The 16,368-nt window shown below is 37.5% G+C and overlaps 1 protein-coding gene across 2 annotated transcripts; it reads left to right on the top strand.

Moving 5' to 3' along the window:
• Nucleotides 1-2,080: 2,080 nt before the first annotated feature.
• LOC115747077 (V-type proton ATPase subunit H-like) lies at nt 2,081-8,299 on the top strand. 2 transcript variants are annotated; one of them, XM_030683116.2, is made up of 12 exons: nt 2,081-2,158; nt 2,402-2,478; nt 2,731-2,856; nt 2,992-3,094; nt 3,173-3,245; nt 4,280-4,345; nt 4,463-4,553; nt 4,891-5,052; nt 5,171-5,296; nt 5,542-5,667; nt 7,312-7,491; nt 7,794-8,299. In XM_030683116.2, exons 2-12 carry the CDS (start codon nt 2,449-2,451, stop codon nt 8,040-8,042), a joined length of 1,332 nt encoding a protein of 443 aa, XP_030538976.2. In that variant the 5' UTR covers nt 2,081-2,158; nt 2,402-2,448; the 3' UTR covers nt 8,043-8,299. The 2 variants fall into 2 exon arrangements, with proteins under 2 accessions (XP_030538976.2, XP_030538977.2); XM_030683117.2 differs by having other exon boundaries at nt 2,097-2,184.
• Nucleotides 8,300-16,368: the final 8,069 nt, after the last annotated feature.

Genomic DNA, 16,368 nt, shown 5'->3' with positions numbered 1-16,368 from the left:
GAATCATTTGGGTCACATGTGTCGACTCACCATATGCCTAATTACGAAAAAAATTTATGTATCATGTTTAAGTAAGATTGAATTTAGCTAGGACTATTTTTCCTTTTTGAATTGAAACATTTATTTGGTCATTTTATTTGAGAAATCATTTTCATCGAGATAACATTAACTCTAGGCTTCCATTTTGCTAAATTTTTTTTGTTAGATGAAATCAAGGTAATTTCATTCTCTATGTTATGGTAATGATTATGTTATGATTATGTTAATAATTATCAACATTTTCTATATTGCGTTATGTATTATGTCTAGTGTAGTCAATTTGTTAGTTATAGATATTCTTTTTGTTTCGGTCTGATGTTTTGCATCACATCAAGGGACAAAGTCAACTCTTCCCTATAATATCACATCTATATATTTATAGATTTCTCATCTCGGTTACATAAAATTTGCGTGCACAATAAAGTCAATTTTACTTACGTATCTATGTTGTCGATTGTCGATATATTTACTTAATGGTTATACCTACGTAGATAAATTAAAATACTTTTATCTTAAAATTTTCACCAAAAGGAAAAATATGAAAAGACTTCTGTGATGACCCAAGCCTCACCATCCGCTTCACATGCTTACTCGTTCTGTTTTTAATCTGATATTATACATATATAATCTGCGCATGCGAAAGACTATACCTAGCAAGTTGGCCATACAAACATGTAAGTGTAATCACAAGACGGAGGCACGACGCTTAAAAGGGTATAGCTTCATTAGATTCACTAACCTGAACCTAATAAATAAAAAAAAATACCACACATATCATGAAACATCTGATGTCATATATAACATTAGCCATCATATACATCTGCCGTCCCGTTCAGCTACATCGGCGGGGTCGCTGGCCCTCGGCTAGTGGTCGATGGCTTCGTTGGCTTTGAAACAAAACGGAAAAAAAAAATCAAAATTAAAATCGAAAAATGAAAAAATCGAAAATCAAAGGGAACTGAATTGAGTTTTTCAGTTCGGTTCGGTTCATGATGGGTTTTGGTTAAGTTTAGTTCGTTTTTAAAAAAAATCAAACTAAACTATTGAAAAATCGAACTGAACATTGGATTGAGCCATGGCCATGGCGTGTGGCCCAAACTCCAGAGAGCCCAATCCATGGCGTGTGGCCCAAACTCTGTCCACTCACATTCCTTTGTCCATCTCTGTGTTTTGTAGAGAGAAGGAGATAGGGATAGGAGAGAGATCAGACGGCGAAACAGTTCCCCGTCACCGATCGCGTACTCTGCTATGTAGCACCGACACGACACGGGACACGAGATACGACACGACACGACACGCCGACACGTTGATTCTCAAAAAATAAAGAATTCCGACACGTTGGGACACGTTTTATATTAAATATATATTTAAATTTTATTTATATGATTATTTCAATTAAATTGATTTGATTCGGATTCATAAACTAATAAATAACAAAAAAGAGCTTAAAATAAATTTACAATAAAAATGGGATAAATGGTAGCCTCGTTAAGTAAGATAAGAGATCTGTGATAAAAAAAAAAAGATAAAAAAAAAAAAAAAAAATTTTTTTTTTTTTTTTAAATAAAAAAAAAAAAAAAAAAAAAAAAAAAAAAAAAAAAAAAAAAAAAAAAAAAAATTTTTTTTTTTTTTTTTTTTTTTTGTTTTTTGTTTTTTTTTGGGGGTGTGTTTTTTTTTTTGGGCTTTTTTCTTTTTAGTTTTTTTTCCCAAAAAAAAAAAAAAAAATATTTAAGCCACAATGCTATGAGAAAATATCGTCTCCCTCACTGTCTCTCTATCATCTCCATCATCTCTCTCCCCCCAAGCACACACATTTTCAGAGGTAGATCTCAGTCGACGTTTCCGATTGAAGACTGAGCCAATACGATCACCAAAACCAAATCCCAGGTAACAATCGAACCCATCCTCCAGCCCATTTCCATTTCGATCCTCTCCATCGAATTTCGCCGATTTTATCTTTGCAAAATCACTTCTTTTCACGCGTGCGGGCGTGTCTGGCGCTCTACCGCTCTGGCGTCACGCCGACCTCGCAAAAATCCTTACCTCGCGTCCTTTGCAAAACTCTGAGCGCGACTAACCTTCTTGATAGCAAGGAAGAGCTCGAACAGCGGCAGCTGAGGTACTCTTCCTCTTCCTTCGGCTAAGGTTTGGAATCGGTTTCTGCCATCTCTTCCTTCGCTGCTGCTCCTCCTCCTCCACTTCTTCTTCTTCTTCTTTCGACCGCAGGATCGCTTCAGAAAGCCACATCGGCGATCCGGGTCGCCGGCGATCCGGGATCTAGCACGTTCCAGATCATAAAATCGCGGGAGAATGAGCGAATTCTGGTGATCCTAACCTCTTCCTTGCTTTGTGGCGTTCGCAGGCCGTCGAATTGCTGGCGACTTTACTGATATTGAGTTGAGATCCCCGATGGACCAGGCAGAGTTAACCACAGAGCAGGTTCGTGTTCTACCCCACCAAAACATTCTTCATTCGTTACATATATTCTGTCCGTACCAAAAAGGTGGATAATTTTCCATGATATGCGCTCTTATCAAACAACGGAATGGTTGAGGCTGCATCTGGTTATTGATATAGGCATAAGTAAATTAGCCGACTTGCAAAATGGGTATTCTAGTTATCATGGGAAGCTTTGAAAAATGCGGCCCCAATTCAATCCTACTGATTAATTCCCTTCTTTTATCACTTAAGGTGCTGAAAAGAGACATCCCATGGGAGACATATATGACGACGAAGCTGATAACGGGGACGTGCCTTCAGCTGTTAAGGCGTTATGACAAAAGATCGGAAAGCTATCGTGCTCAGCTACTCGAAGATGTAATGCTCGGCTGCCCCCCTTTGTTCATCAGTCTTTGGGCTGAAACTCATGCATATGTGCAATCTTGAGACAATGTGAGCGAACTGTTTTGATAGAACATAATTCTTATACTATCTCCCAACTTCCCCTTTCAGGATGGACCGGCTTATGCACGGATATTTGTTAACATCTTGCGTGACATTTTCAAGGAAGAAACAGTAGAATATGTTGTAGCTCTAGTTGATGAGATGCTCACAGGTGCTTATATGACTTTCAGCATCGTCAGCTTTCTATTGATCACGAGAAGTTGACCTATCTTTTACCCATCATGTGCAGCAAACCCAAAAAGAGCAAGACTGTTCCATGACGAGTCTCTTGCAAATGAAGATACTTATGAACCTTTCCTGAGTTAAGTATTTAATGAGAAATTTGGGACTTGTTACTGTACTTGTCATTGTCTCGCATTTCTCATGTTATGTCTTACTTCCTTCGTTCTCTTATGCTGAAACTTCTAAGGATGAGGGCTTTTATTCGAGTTATTGTCATGTTAATGCTAGGGTTGGACGAGGATTGTGGCATTGAATTTGTGTAAACATTAATGTTTATATATCTTCTTGGGTTTGCTAATTAACTCCTGATCTGAGCAATTTTTTACCTCTTTGAATTTGGTTTATTTTATTTATAGTCCAAGTGCTTATGGTACAGTTGGTTGTGCACCATTGTCTTCTCTTGGAAAAGCACATTAAATTGTGAAGAGTAGTATTCAACTTCTACTGATAAGAACAATAAATAGCAAAAATTAGTAAAACTTATCTAGCACAGGTTTCTGGAAGAGTTTGGCTATTGCATGGGCTGCTGGTCTAACTTTGATCCCAGTATAATTGCTCAATTTGGTTCCTGTATCTATTCATCATGGTTGATGCTTCTTCTTGTTGTCCTTCCTTTGACGCGAATCACGTAAAGAACAAATTGAATGGGCATTTGTTCATCTAAAGTTGGAGGTGGGATGGCTGTCCTGCTGAATGAGAATCATAGCCTAGATGCTTCCAGAAGTCACAGTTGGATTTTTGTTTCCTCATTTAAGGCTACATGAATGCCCTACAATGGTAGCCATACTTTTAGGTTTTTAAGTTAATGAAGTCCATTGATTTTCTACCACATCACCACATCTGAATTGTGCTCTCTGATAGGTTCCTAGTTGGCAGTTATTTATAAGCAAGTAGTGTTGATGGGAAATGTCATTGGGAATTGTGATGATCGAGCAACCATCAAATATGAAGGAAACAAGAAAATGACCTACTAACTATTAAGTCACATGCTAAAATTCAACGTACTTGCTCTCCTAAAAGTGCATGGCATCAAATGATAAATTTAAGTGTTTCCAATTTGGCAAGATATTGGTTTCTGGAATTCAAATCTCTCATTTGTTGATTGATTCTTCAGATTGCTCTGGAAAGGGAACTGGTTCATACAAGAGAAGTGTTGTAGGATACTCACTCTGATAGTGAGGTATATTTATAATTTTGCTCCACTGACATTGAAAATATCAGGGAAAGGAGACTCTTTCAGTAATTTCCTTGGTATGAACTACTTATGTGGATGTTAAAACTGTGTATGTTGTTGCAGTGCTAGGCCAAAAAAAAGTGATAGTTCAAAAAGAGGATTCACCACCATAGATGATGTTCTGAAGGGGCTTGTAGAATGGCTATGTGTGCAGGTTTGTTTTTGACTCTGTAAGTAACTGGCCTTTTGTTATTCTATTAGGATGGATCATTATTGGGGGCTATTGATGTTTGGGATGCTTATTCTCTTCATCAAAGACCCTATTGGTACTCTTTAATACTGCTAATTTGGCTGCTGAAAGTATAGAACATGGAGACAATTGGAAGTAGGTATAGGTAGCCCACCCCATGAAAGCGTCAGTGGTTTGATCATGAAGAATGTGATGGTTGAAAATGTTGATCTGATGCTGTTCGTTACTGTGTGTTTTTATCATTCAAGATTTTTTTTTTATCTTTTACATACATAGTCTTGATGCTGAATTGGCTTTGCAGCTTAGGAAACCTTCCCACCCTACTCGAGGCATTCCTACTGCAATTAATTGCCTTTCAACATTGCTTAAGGAACCTCTGGTCAGATCGACTTTTGTTCGAGAAGATGGAGTTAAACTGCTGGTTCCTTTGATATCCCCAGCATCTACACAGCAATCGATCCAGGTACAACTATTTTCAACTGTAACAGTTGATAATGAGCATGCTCTAGTATTCTGATTGTGACCTCATCAAGGAAATGGTATTGTTGTTTAGCATATTTCTGACAATCTCTTTTTGGCAGCTTCTTTATGAGACTTGTCTGTGCATATGGCTATTGTCATATTATGAACCTGCCATAGAATACTTGGCGACATCCAGAGCACTTCCGCGACTTATTGATGTTGTTAAATGTTCCACAAAAGAGAAGGTGTGTGGTCTGTTCTGCCTTTGATTTCTCCCTGTTTTTTTGCATTTAGTTGATTCCAAGACCTCCCTCCCTCTCAAGCTCATTAACCATTGAACTTAACTCTTTCTCAATTGTTCATATCTAAGGTCCTTTTGCCCCTGAGCAAGTTTGCTTTCCTTTTTTTTTCCTCCTCCGCATCATGTTTCTCCAGATGATTGAGAGAATACATATAATGCGTATGTCTAACATTCTTAAGTTTTTGGTAGGTTGTCGGGGTTGTCATTTTGACATTTAGGAATTTGCTGCCCAAAGGGACATTTGGTGCCCAGATGGTAGACCTTGGACTACCTCAGATTGTTCAAAGCTTAAAATCCCAGGCATGGAGTGATGAGGTGAGAGACTTATATACTCCTTCTCCACTTTGGATGAGACAGAATTGTTAAGTTTGAATAATTGGATGAATGAAAATTGTGATATGGCTTCCGATTATTTGTTAATTAAGTCACAAATTTTCATTGGCCTTCTGTTTGCTAGATTTGTCTAGGAATTCTGGACTCTTTCATCCTTGTTGGCCTATAATGGTGTAGTCCAGGAAAGGCAAAATGATGCAAATGGTCCTTGAGCTTTGACCCAATGTGCAATGTAGTCTCTAAACTTTTAATTTGACTAATATGGCCCTTGAACTTTAATCCATTGTGCAGTGTGGTCTTTGAACTTTTGATTTGACAAATATGATTCCCGAACTTTTGGAACATGTTGAATTTAGTCCACTTTAACTCAATGTGCAATATGGTCCCTACACTTTTAATGGACATGTTCCAAAAGTTCAGAAATCATATTGGTTAAATTAAAAGCTCGAGCATCACATTGCACATTGGGTTAAAGTTCAAGGACCATATTGATCAAATTAAAAGTTCAAAGACGACATTGCACATTTGGTCAAAATTCAGAGACTATTTGTGTCATTATCCCTCTAGAAAATTAGTGCCTGGATTCTGATGTGAATGTCAATGACAGTATCGGTTTGTGAATATTAGTTTAAGCTAGCCCTAACTCTGTTTACTTTATCGTTTATTTAATGTAAATACCCCATGAATGGACATTCAAATTGACAAATAAATTCACTTGCTCACAGAAATGAAAAGATATTAAGTTGTCGTAGTTCCACCAGTCTTGGAAAGGCAATCGTGCAATCAAATAGTTGTCCTTTGTAATCCCCGCGAAAATAGCTGACTTTATATGGGAAAAAGTAGCTTTTCAATGTGATATGTCAAGTTTGCGTTTCTCTTAGAATCTTCTTTGATTTCTCTACTGTTGGGACGACATATCATGTCCAAACTTGCTGCAACTTCCCTTGAGCTCTATGTAGCACATATTCATGTGATTCTTGTTTATTCTTAATTGAGTACATTCACCTTATTAGGTGTTGCTTTTCCTGCAATCACTTTGGTCACACCTTGGTTTCTATTTTGCTACCACTTTCTTTCATACTCTAGTAATTTCCTGACTTGTGCTATTGACTCTTTACATTATAGTTTTCAGTTGATTGGTCTCTAAGGTAGACTTTATGGATTGTAAAATATAAATTCTGAGAGCATTCACAATTTTATTTGAAATAGATATGTTATGGTGGATGTGGGTCTAGAGCTTGTGATCAGTATGTATTCATACACCAATGTACATGTGCCTGTGTTACTGCGTACTTATATAGTTGATAGTTAATGGGACTTGGAATCTTGTAAATCTGTGAAGAGTACTGCGTACTTATATAGTTGATAGTTAATGGGACTTGGAATCTTGTAAATCTGTGAAGAGTGCTTTTTCCAGCCATTTATTGTGGCCAGCCTGTGATAAATATTAGCTTGGAGCATAATAGAACTCTAAAATGAATGTTTTCACTTCTTGCGGTGGGCTTCTTTTTATTGGTGAAACATATCTGTCCATCATGTGGCACAGCTAGTACATAGTTTATGGTCTCTGCTTCATATGATGTAAGGCTTTTATTCTACTCTAACTGGATGCTGAAACCTTTTCAGGATCTACTGGAGGCTCTAAATGAGTTGGAAGAAGGATTAAGGGATAACATTAAGAGGCTGAGTTCTTTTGATAAGTACAAGCAAGAAGTCCTCCTTGGCCAGCTTGACTGGTCTCCTATGCACAAAGATCCAATCTTTTGGCGTGAGAACATCACACACTTTGAAGAGAATGATTTCCAGGTTTTCTTTCTATTATCGTTGTAGATACTTTGAAAAGTACTTGGTTTTTATATGCACGCACAATATAAGGAGGTAAACTTGGCTGACGTGATGGCCTTGGCAGTATTAAGTTTTTGGGTTGGCTGGATTTGTGGAAGTGGCTGATCTTTTTATATCGGTATTTCTTCTTATTGTAATGTCTGTTGACTATCGTTGCTACAAAACAAGTGAAAATTCAAGCGGAGATGGCCATCTCTCTTATCTTCAGCCATTTTTGTTATGCGTTATAATACATTGAAAGGCTTTTTTATTCTTTTCCACAGATTTTGAGGGTCCTTGTGACAATTTTGGACACCTCAAGTGATGCAAGGGCTTTGGCTGTTGCTTGCTATGACCTCTCGCAGTTCATCCAATACCACCCAGCCGGAAGAGTAATATTGTCTGATTTGAAGGCGAAGGACCGGGTCATGAAGCTTCTGAATCATGAAAATGCGGAGGTCACAAAAAATGCCCTTCTGTGTAGCCAAAGGCTTTTCTTAGGTGCCAAGTACGCGAGCTTTTTACAGGCCTAAGCCAAATCCCGAGAGGGCGATCTTGCTGGAGTGCCTTATTGCTTGTGCTTTCTTGTTTATCGAATGTTATCGTCGAGAGGATCGATGTGTTGTTTAGTTGTTGGAATGCCTGGGTCTCCTTTTAGGCTGGGATAACATATGTAAACTTTGAGAGCTGTTCATTCTATCGGACCTCAAGCGTGTGGTGAATAAGTGGTTGTCTTTGCAGTATTTCTTGCCCGTTATGCTTAATAAAAATTTCTTGTGAAGTTACCAACCAAGTCCCAATGGAGACTCTGCCATAACGACAGCTCCCCCTGTTTAACTTTGTTATGTTGGGAGCTTGATCTTCTTGCATACGGAGATCTATGTCGGCGAAGCTCATCTAGGGGAAGGCCATGGAAATATCCGTTTGAAGTTCATTCTGTGTCGTATGAGGTCGGTCTCATAGCGAATGGGCGACCGGCACATCGCTTATTCACCCAGTGGACATAATCTTATAGTTATTCTATTCAATGACGCCTTGAACTCACTGCACGGGCAACTATTAACATCATAACAACTAACCATTGCAGAAAATACCTTGTAGTTAGTATAAACATTTTGAGCAGGATGACTTTATTGCACTTACAGGTAGAATGAAAGCCATTTAGGAATGCAAATTCTTCGGCTCTTTTGGAATTGAAAGTTCCAGGATTTACAGACAGAACATGCAACTCTCATTGGGGGTCATGAAATCGTTCCTACATGCTTCAAAGGTTTAGGTGTAACCATAGAGAGGGAACTTTGACAATTTTGAGCTTGAGTCTTCTTTCATATGGAGAAATCTGTTCATTTATTCGGATATTGCATTCGAAATTTGGTAGTTTATATGTTAATCCAATATATTTCGACAATTCTTGAGAATTATTTCATAATCTTGGCAGAGAGGATATTCAAGATGGATCTTCGAAAAAATTTGACTTAATTCAATGGCTCAATGGCGATTATACTATCAAAGGGTGTTGTTTCTCTGTCAAAGCAATAGCCAATAGGTATTTTTTTTTTCAAATGAGGACGATGAGCATTAGATTCGGTGAACTGCTTTAGTGATTACTTAGTCTTGCCACTGTTTGACAAGCCCGTCCAACGTAAGTGTGGTCAAACTATAACAATTAATGTTGAGATATGCTGTAACTTATGTGTTTGGAAATGCATACTTCAGAACTGCAATACTAAAGAGTTGGGTGGATCAATTCGTTAAAAGCTGCCGTAATTGTGAGTCGCTTGTCAAACACCTTATAAAAGAGGTAACGCCTCGTTTCAAAGTTGAACAGCCACTAGAAAACTGTATCAAACAACCCTTGAGTGACATTTTTTTTCTAGTTAAAGATTCAACATCATACAAATCGCCTATTTGTTTGATATCTTAAATGTTTAAAGCAAACAAATACGCTAAATCTCAAACCCCAAGTGATGAAAAATCATAGAGGTTCGCTAATTTCTCACTAACTCTATTCTAGTGACCGAAAGTTACTTGAAAAGAGGGTTAAATTGGGTGATCTTTTGGCGACGCAACCCTAGAATTTTCATGAGAAAAACAAAAAGTCATCACTCGAAGTGTCTTCTGTCTAGTTCCCCCAGCTGAGCAATCTTAGGGATGCACCGCCCACTTTGAAAGCAAAGGAAGAAAGCCAATAACCAAAAAGAGACCATGAGGAAACAAATCACAAAAAGTCACCTGGTTAAAGGATTGACATGTCTCAACCACGGTACCTAGAAAGTTGCTTTGTCGGGCTAATGCTTGGGCAAATGATAAGAGAAGTTTGTGGAGACAACAGATTTTTGTTGAGACTAAGAACTTTCAATCCAGACTACTTGACTTTTGAGCACTTGGTAAGGAGTTGCCAGGAATTACGATTGGAACTTTTGAGCTGGAAGTGAATATATTGGATAGCATGTTTGATAATTCTACCGACATGCAGAGTAGCTTTTGTGAAATTTCGATGTGCTACCATTGTTTCGTGCACATGCCCCGAACTCGAAAGTGATGGATACTTTCTAGGACTTTGATCTTCTGTAAAAGTTTCTACTCACACAGCTTGTCTAGGTGAATGTCGTGTGTTTTTTAAAAGTTATATGTATTGGATAGCATGTTTGATAATTCTACCGACATGCAGAGTAGCTTTCACGAAATTTCAATGTGCTACCATTGTTTCGTGCGCGTGCCCTGAACTCGAAAGTGACGGATACTTTCTAGGACTTTAATCTTCTGTAAAAGTTTCTACTCACACAGCTTGTCCGGATGAATGTCATGTGTTTTTTAAAAGTTATATGTCTAATCAATACTTTCCTTTCTTTTCAACCATTTCGACTTTCACGTATTTAATTGAGTTGTATGTGTAGGATTCATCCATATAGGAAACATTTGGATGGTCTCATTCTTATCAATAGAGTTAGTGACTTGTCCATCCATTTTGCAATAAGCAAATAAAAAAAAAAAAAAGATCCGCGCTATTTTCACCCTATATATGACTAAATCCACCCATCATCACTCAAAAGACAAAAGTGCCATTCGTCGTGTAATTGCAATTTAAAGTGGTGGCGCCCATTCCTTTTTCTTCTTCTTATTTTTCTATGTTCATTTTTATTTTTACTTAGAATATAATTGTCATAATTAAGCATTTCGCATGTTCTGTTTTTTTTTTTATTGTGGATATTTTGTGTATATAAAGGCACTATATTCCTTTTTCTTTTTTACATTTTACTTCCATAGAAATAATTCTTGCTGAATATAGAAATTTCCAAGAAAATATGTATCAAGTGTCCAAATTACCACACGTAAGGATGTCTTTTTTTTCTTCATTATAATGGGGGAGATATATTCACACAAAGCATGTAAGACGTTATACGACTATCTATAAACATACTAACAAACATTGACGTGAAAAAATTATGAATAATAAGGAAATTTGATATATATATATACATGTGTATTGTGAACACTTGATTGATGATATTAATTTTGTCAATCCATACTAACGAGATTTCACTGGCATTTAAAAAAGATTCTTTGCTATGTAATGTTTTTTGTATGATTAAATTTCATCTTTTAAAGTTTCATGTTGAAGAATATAGTTGTGATTTTATTATGGAAGCTATTTAAAGAGGTTTTCTTAATAGTAGGTTTCTTGAAATTTTTTCTTTCTTACTGAACTAATTTCCATGAAAGTAAAATCAAACTTTAAAAAAAGAAATATCGTGCCCACAATAAACAAAAGCAAAACATGTCAAATACTTAATTATTGCAGCAACTAGATCCTACTTAAAAATAGAAGAAATTAAAAGATAAGGAAAGTGAATGAATTTAGGGCCACCACTTAATTACAATTGACTGATTGAGGGTGATTTTGTTTTTTGCTTAAAATGATTGGAGGTAGAAATAGCGTCGTCCATAAATAATGAAGACACTTGAATCAAGTTTCACTATTATAAAAAATCAACATTTGAAATTAATGATGTCACCAAGAGGATCATCAATTGGCATGGCATATTTTAAATTCGTCTAAGCATGGCTAAGTCACGACCAGAGCAGACAATATCGTGTTAGCGCTAAGGTGGTCCTAGTTGCTTTTACGTGGTATTAGAGCCACATGGTGGAGATGCTGGATTTCAAATATGTCTCTCGTCCCACATAGCCTAAATTTAGATTGTTGTGCTGATGAAATATCACGTTCCTGGAGCGTTGATCTTAATGCACTTCATGACATTTATTTAAATGCATGAAGAACCTAAATGACTTGTTCTTTGAAATTCAAGGGTAAGAATGCCAATACTTCTGTTTTAGAAATCTATTTTTGGTCAGAAGTTGATTTTTCTATTTGTGGAGAGAGGTAATTTTTTATTTAACTTCTTTAAGTGGCTCCAAAACGACTTCTCGAGCAAAAAAATATTTCAGAAGTAGAAAAATAAAGTTGTATAACCAAACGGATTTTTTTTCTAAAAGTTATTTTATCAAATGGATTTTTACTCTAGAAGTGTGATCATACCCTCTCTCAAAATGGCTAGAGCTCATGGGCCGAGTGTGACAGCAGCCATCTCGACCATGGGAAAACTCATAGGTAAGCTCATGTGGGACCCACATAGTAAATAAGTTACGATGTATGTGGTCCGGTGGGGCCCGGGTCCAAGCAAGAAATTCCCCACTCAAAGTAGAATGACTCCTTTTAGGTGGAAATCCCTGCATTAAGTTATGGTACTTTCTAAAAGAACTAATATCACAAAAAAATCATAGATTATGCCAATTATGATATAAATATCCTGAATATTTTTTTGTTTCATAAAAAACCCTAAACTACGTCACAATGGCACATATACCCTAAACATTTTTTTTATGCCATTAAAAACTCTAAACTTATACCGATATGACAAATATACCCTGGATGAAACTAACATAGAGGATATGTTTGTCGCACATGTATAAGATTGGATTTTTTCATGACACGAAAAAAAAAGTTGAGGGTATTTGTGTCATAGCGATATAGTTTAGGGTTTCTGTGACAAAAAAAAAAAAAAGGTTTGGGGGTACTTGTTGGGCATAATTTAGGGTTTTTTTTTATTTTTTTGTGGTATTTGCCCAAATTCTAATTTGTTCAGCAGGAACAACAGCTACTAGAAGAGACAAAAAAGAGTGCTGGTAAAACACCTGGGGACACAAAGGAAGCGCGTACACACAGCAGCCATGTTCTCTGTGACCATCCTTGTCCTCCTCAACCCCAACACTTCCAAAGGCAATCACATACTTCCTCAGGTGCACAGGTTTCTACAAGCTCCATCAATGGCGATCCAACTTTCTCTCTCTCTCTCTCTCTCTCTCTCTATAACTACTGCAACATCCTTCATAGACTCTTCAAAAAACATGTGCAGGGTGTCTTGTGTTTCCCCCTCTATCGTGCATGGTTTCATGTGACTTCCACATGCCACCCCATACACCAAATCGTCCATTCCGGCCTTCGACTGCAGAAAATGTCTCATTTCTTTGCTTATACAATGTCGGAAGTTCAATGCCGATTGCGAGAAACACGGTGACTTCATTTAACGAGTCACTTTACGACTTGTTCTATGAGCCTCCTTCGATATTCCGAAAGATAACGAATATGCACGAACGCTATGATCTCCAGCAATCGAAGGTCTTGGATTATTCTTCTCTTATTCATGGCCGTTTGATGATTAGAAGTAGAATCGATTAGGGCTTTCACTTAAATGGCATTTTCATGTTGGTCACTAGAAGGGTTAACAGGAAATCCTATAGGGCTATAATCTAGTGATGTACTTAAGTGGTTACGTACGCATTGTGTCGTTGTCCCTATAATGTTGTCTAAAGCAAAACCCACAAGGATTCTTGTGTTACTGTCTTATTGTGATGGCGATGTCTTAAAGCTCATGTGGGAAAAAGGTTCTGGTCTGTTCCTGTCTGGTTCTCTCTTCCTTTCCCCTTTGTCATCTCTTCTTTATGTCCCCCAATAATTAGAATGTTTTAGAAATTTTTGTATTGCCCATTTCGTGAGATAATCTGCTACGATTCACGTGTGACTTGTGTTAGAAAAATTCCACATTGAATAATTGATGTGGTATTAAGAAATTAACACATTCAAGTTGGCTGATAATTCATTCGTTTAAGCTATTAAGTAAATATTGGTCCAATTGGATATATTGATTAACTCGAACTTGGGCTCCTTCTTAGCGATATCCCCATCCGAAGGTATTAGATTAACTCAAACTTGAGCTCCCTCTTAACGATCTCTTTGTCTAAATGTATCAGATTTCAGTTGCGCTCTCTTAACAATTGGTATAAGAGTCGATAGTTTATTAGTGGTGGACAATTACATTAATACATCCAAGTTGGTTCATAACTCATTGATTTAAGTTTTTGAGTGAAGTTGGAGTCAACTGAATATGTTGACGAGCTTGGACTTGAGCTCCCGCTTGGTGATTTTCTTGGTAAAGGTTGATCCCATTGGATATATTGACGGGCTTGGACTTAGGCTCTCTTTTGACGATCTCTGCGGTGAAGGTATCGGACTTCTTCTGCGCGATTATAACATAATCAATACCCAATTTCCTAATTTGCTTATTCTTTTTTGGGCCAATTCCTTCTTTGTTTATTGAGTCCATGGGGCATTGACATTTAAACTTGTGGGCATGTGCTAAATCCCGCGAAGAAGGTTTCGTGCCGCCCCATAAAATCAGATTTGCTGAACGAGTTTGTATAAGGAAAAATCAAGTTCACACATTTCTTATATTCGTATACCCAAAAAAAAAAAAAAAAAAAACCCCAAGAAAAAGGAAAAATAAAATCATAAGTCCTACGCGAGGCTTAGCTGACCACCAGCACATCCAGGCGATTCCCATGGCACGTGCTTTTGGTCAACGGGAACATGAAAATCAACCAAAAATGTTAGTAGGTATATCTTAGGGCAACGGTCTCTTCGGAGACATCCGATATATTAGGGCAACGCGAAGTATGGCAGCCACCAGTAACCCCTTTTAAGTTTGTTAGAGATAATTTGAATGATATGAGGAGATTCCCGAAATCACCTAAGTTGTTCACATTGTCCTTATGACCGCGCCATGTATGACTCATTTTGCTGCATTTCTTCGGATCCTTCAGCATGTCAAGGATACTTTATTTCATAATTTTCACATTTCTATTGACTCTACCTTAGAGTAAAGCGCTTATTTTGATGCCGACTAGTAGGCGACCCTTTAGATCATGGTTCTACTATAACATATTGCTTATTTCTAAGTAACTCACTTATCTCATGGTGTAGAAAAAAAATAGACCATTGTGGTTCACTCTAGTATAGAAGCAAAATATCGTGCTTTTGCTAATACAACATCAGAATTACGTTGGTTACAATGATTACTAGAATTCAACAGAATTCGTTGTATTGGTAGGGACACAAATTTATCTTGTTAGTCATTTATTTTAAAATAAAAATAAAAAAAAAAAAAGAATTAAACTTTAGTCCTACCAAAAATAATTAACCCATATCAGCACACAGATGGGATAATGAATTTTTAACCGTGATCTAATGGATGCAGTAGGTCGACCGACACCAAGGACTCATTATAGACAATGCCGTTTTCTTGCTAGTAGAGGACATGTTTGAGCAAAACTTAAATTCCTTAAAAATTGTTGGAGATTAAATGCCTTAGCTAATGAATTTAACATCTCTAATAGCATATTAAAACTTTGGAAAGGGATCAAGACATCGCAAGTTGGGGGTTGGTGAGAATATAATTTGTAAGATTTTCTAATTGCAAGAGTATATTCTTTTTAAAAAAAGAGGCAAGATTATATTTCAAGGAAGGATTACACTGCACGGAATTGGAAGGGAATCGTGCGGAAGATCAATTTTATCTGGAGCCAATCTTCTCATGCCTATAAAGAAGGACGTTGACACATTCAACGGGGTCGGCAAAAAAATTCTGCTCATACACAGAAATACTCGTGAGAAATAACGGAAGAGAAGGAAGCGTTCTGAAAAATTTCAAGCGACGCCACTTTGCTTCACCTTCGTTCAATGAACCCAATGGAAATTGCGTATACCCGTAGCTCTCCTCGACGCACAACAGCCCTCGTTTGTGCTAGTACTCGCTGGCAATTGCCCACCGCTGCTTAGTAAACCGACGCTACCTGGTCAACCGTCGAAGCGCCACCAATCCGTCCGCTGTCCAGCTCGGGCCGCACGCGACCAGCCCTCGTTTAGCCGCTGTTGCAGTCTATTTCAGCCCCGTTTTATTTTGAAATCGACATCTAACCCATCTGCTACTTTGTGCTAGACTTCCCTGGTAGTTTGGGGCTGCTTCGTTGCAAAATCAGTCAAAGGTGCAGTTTTTTTGGCGATTTCACAGCTCGGACGTGTGTTGATTTTGAGCAATACGAGCTCGATTTGCTCGCTGTCAACCGATCTGCTGCTGTTCGGTGCCGACGAAGGAGGAATTGGCTGTCGCGAATTCATTCCATCAAGTCCCCTTAGGTGCGCAACGTTCCTTAGCGGATCCATCCGAAAGTTCGAGCTTGATATTCGAGTTTTGTGCAAAGTTCGATTAACAAGGCCGATATTTGTTTCAAGGTAAAAATTTTCTACGTTGAATATTTGCTTGCCCAATAGGTTAACTGCATACTCACTGAGTGTTCTTGCGTATCTTGATACATCATGGGACTGGATTGTTTATCCTGGAGATAAAATTGGAGTTTAATTGGATGTTTACTTTGAAAAATAAATTTTCAAATCTTAAAAAAATTTTCTCAAATTGAAACTGGATTTGGATGAGGAAAGGTGGATCCCCAATCTCATATTTT

The sequence above is a fragment of the Rhodamnia argentea genome, chromosome 1 (assembly GCF_020921035.1).
Source record: "Rhodamnia argentea isolate NSW1041297 chromosome 1, ASM2092103v1, whole genome shotgun sequence".
Lineage (NCBI taxonomy): Eukaryota > Viridiplantae > Streptophyta > Magnoliopsida > Myrtales > Myrtaceae > Rhodamnia > Rhodamnia argentea.
Note: the sequence above shows the minus strand (reverse complement) of the source record. Positions and strands in the feature narration are given on the sequence as shown.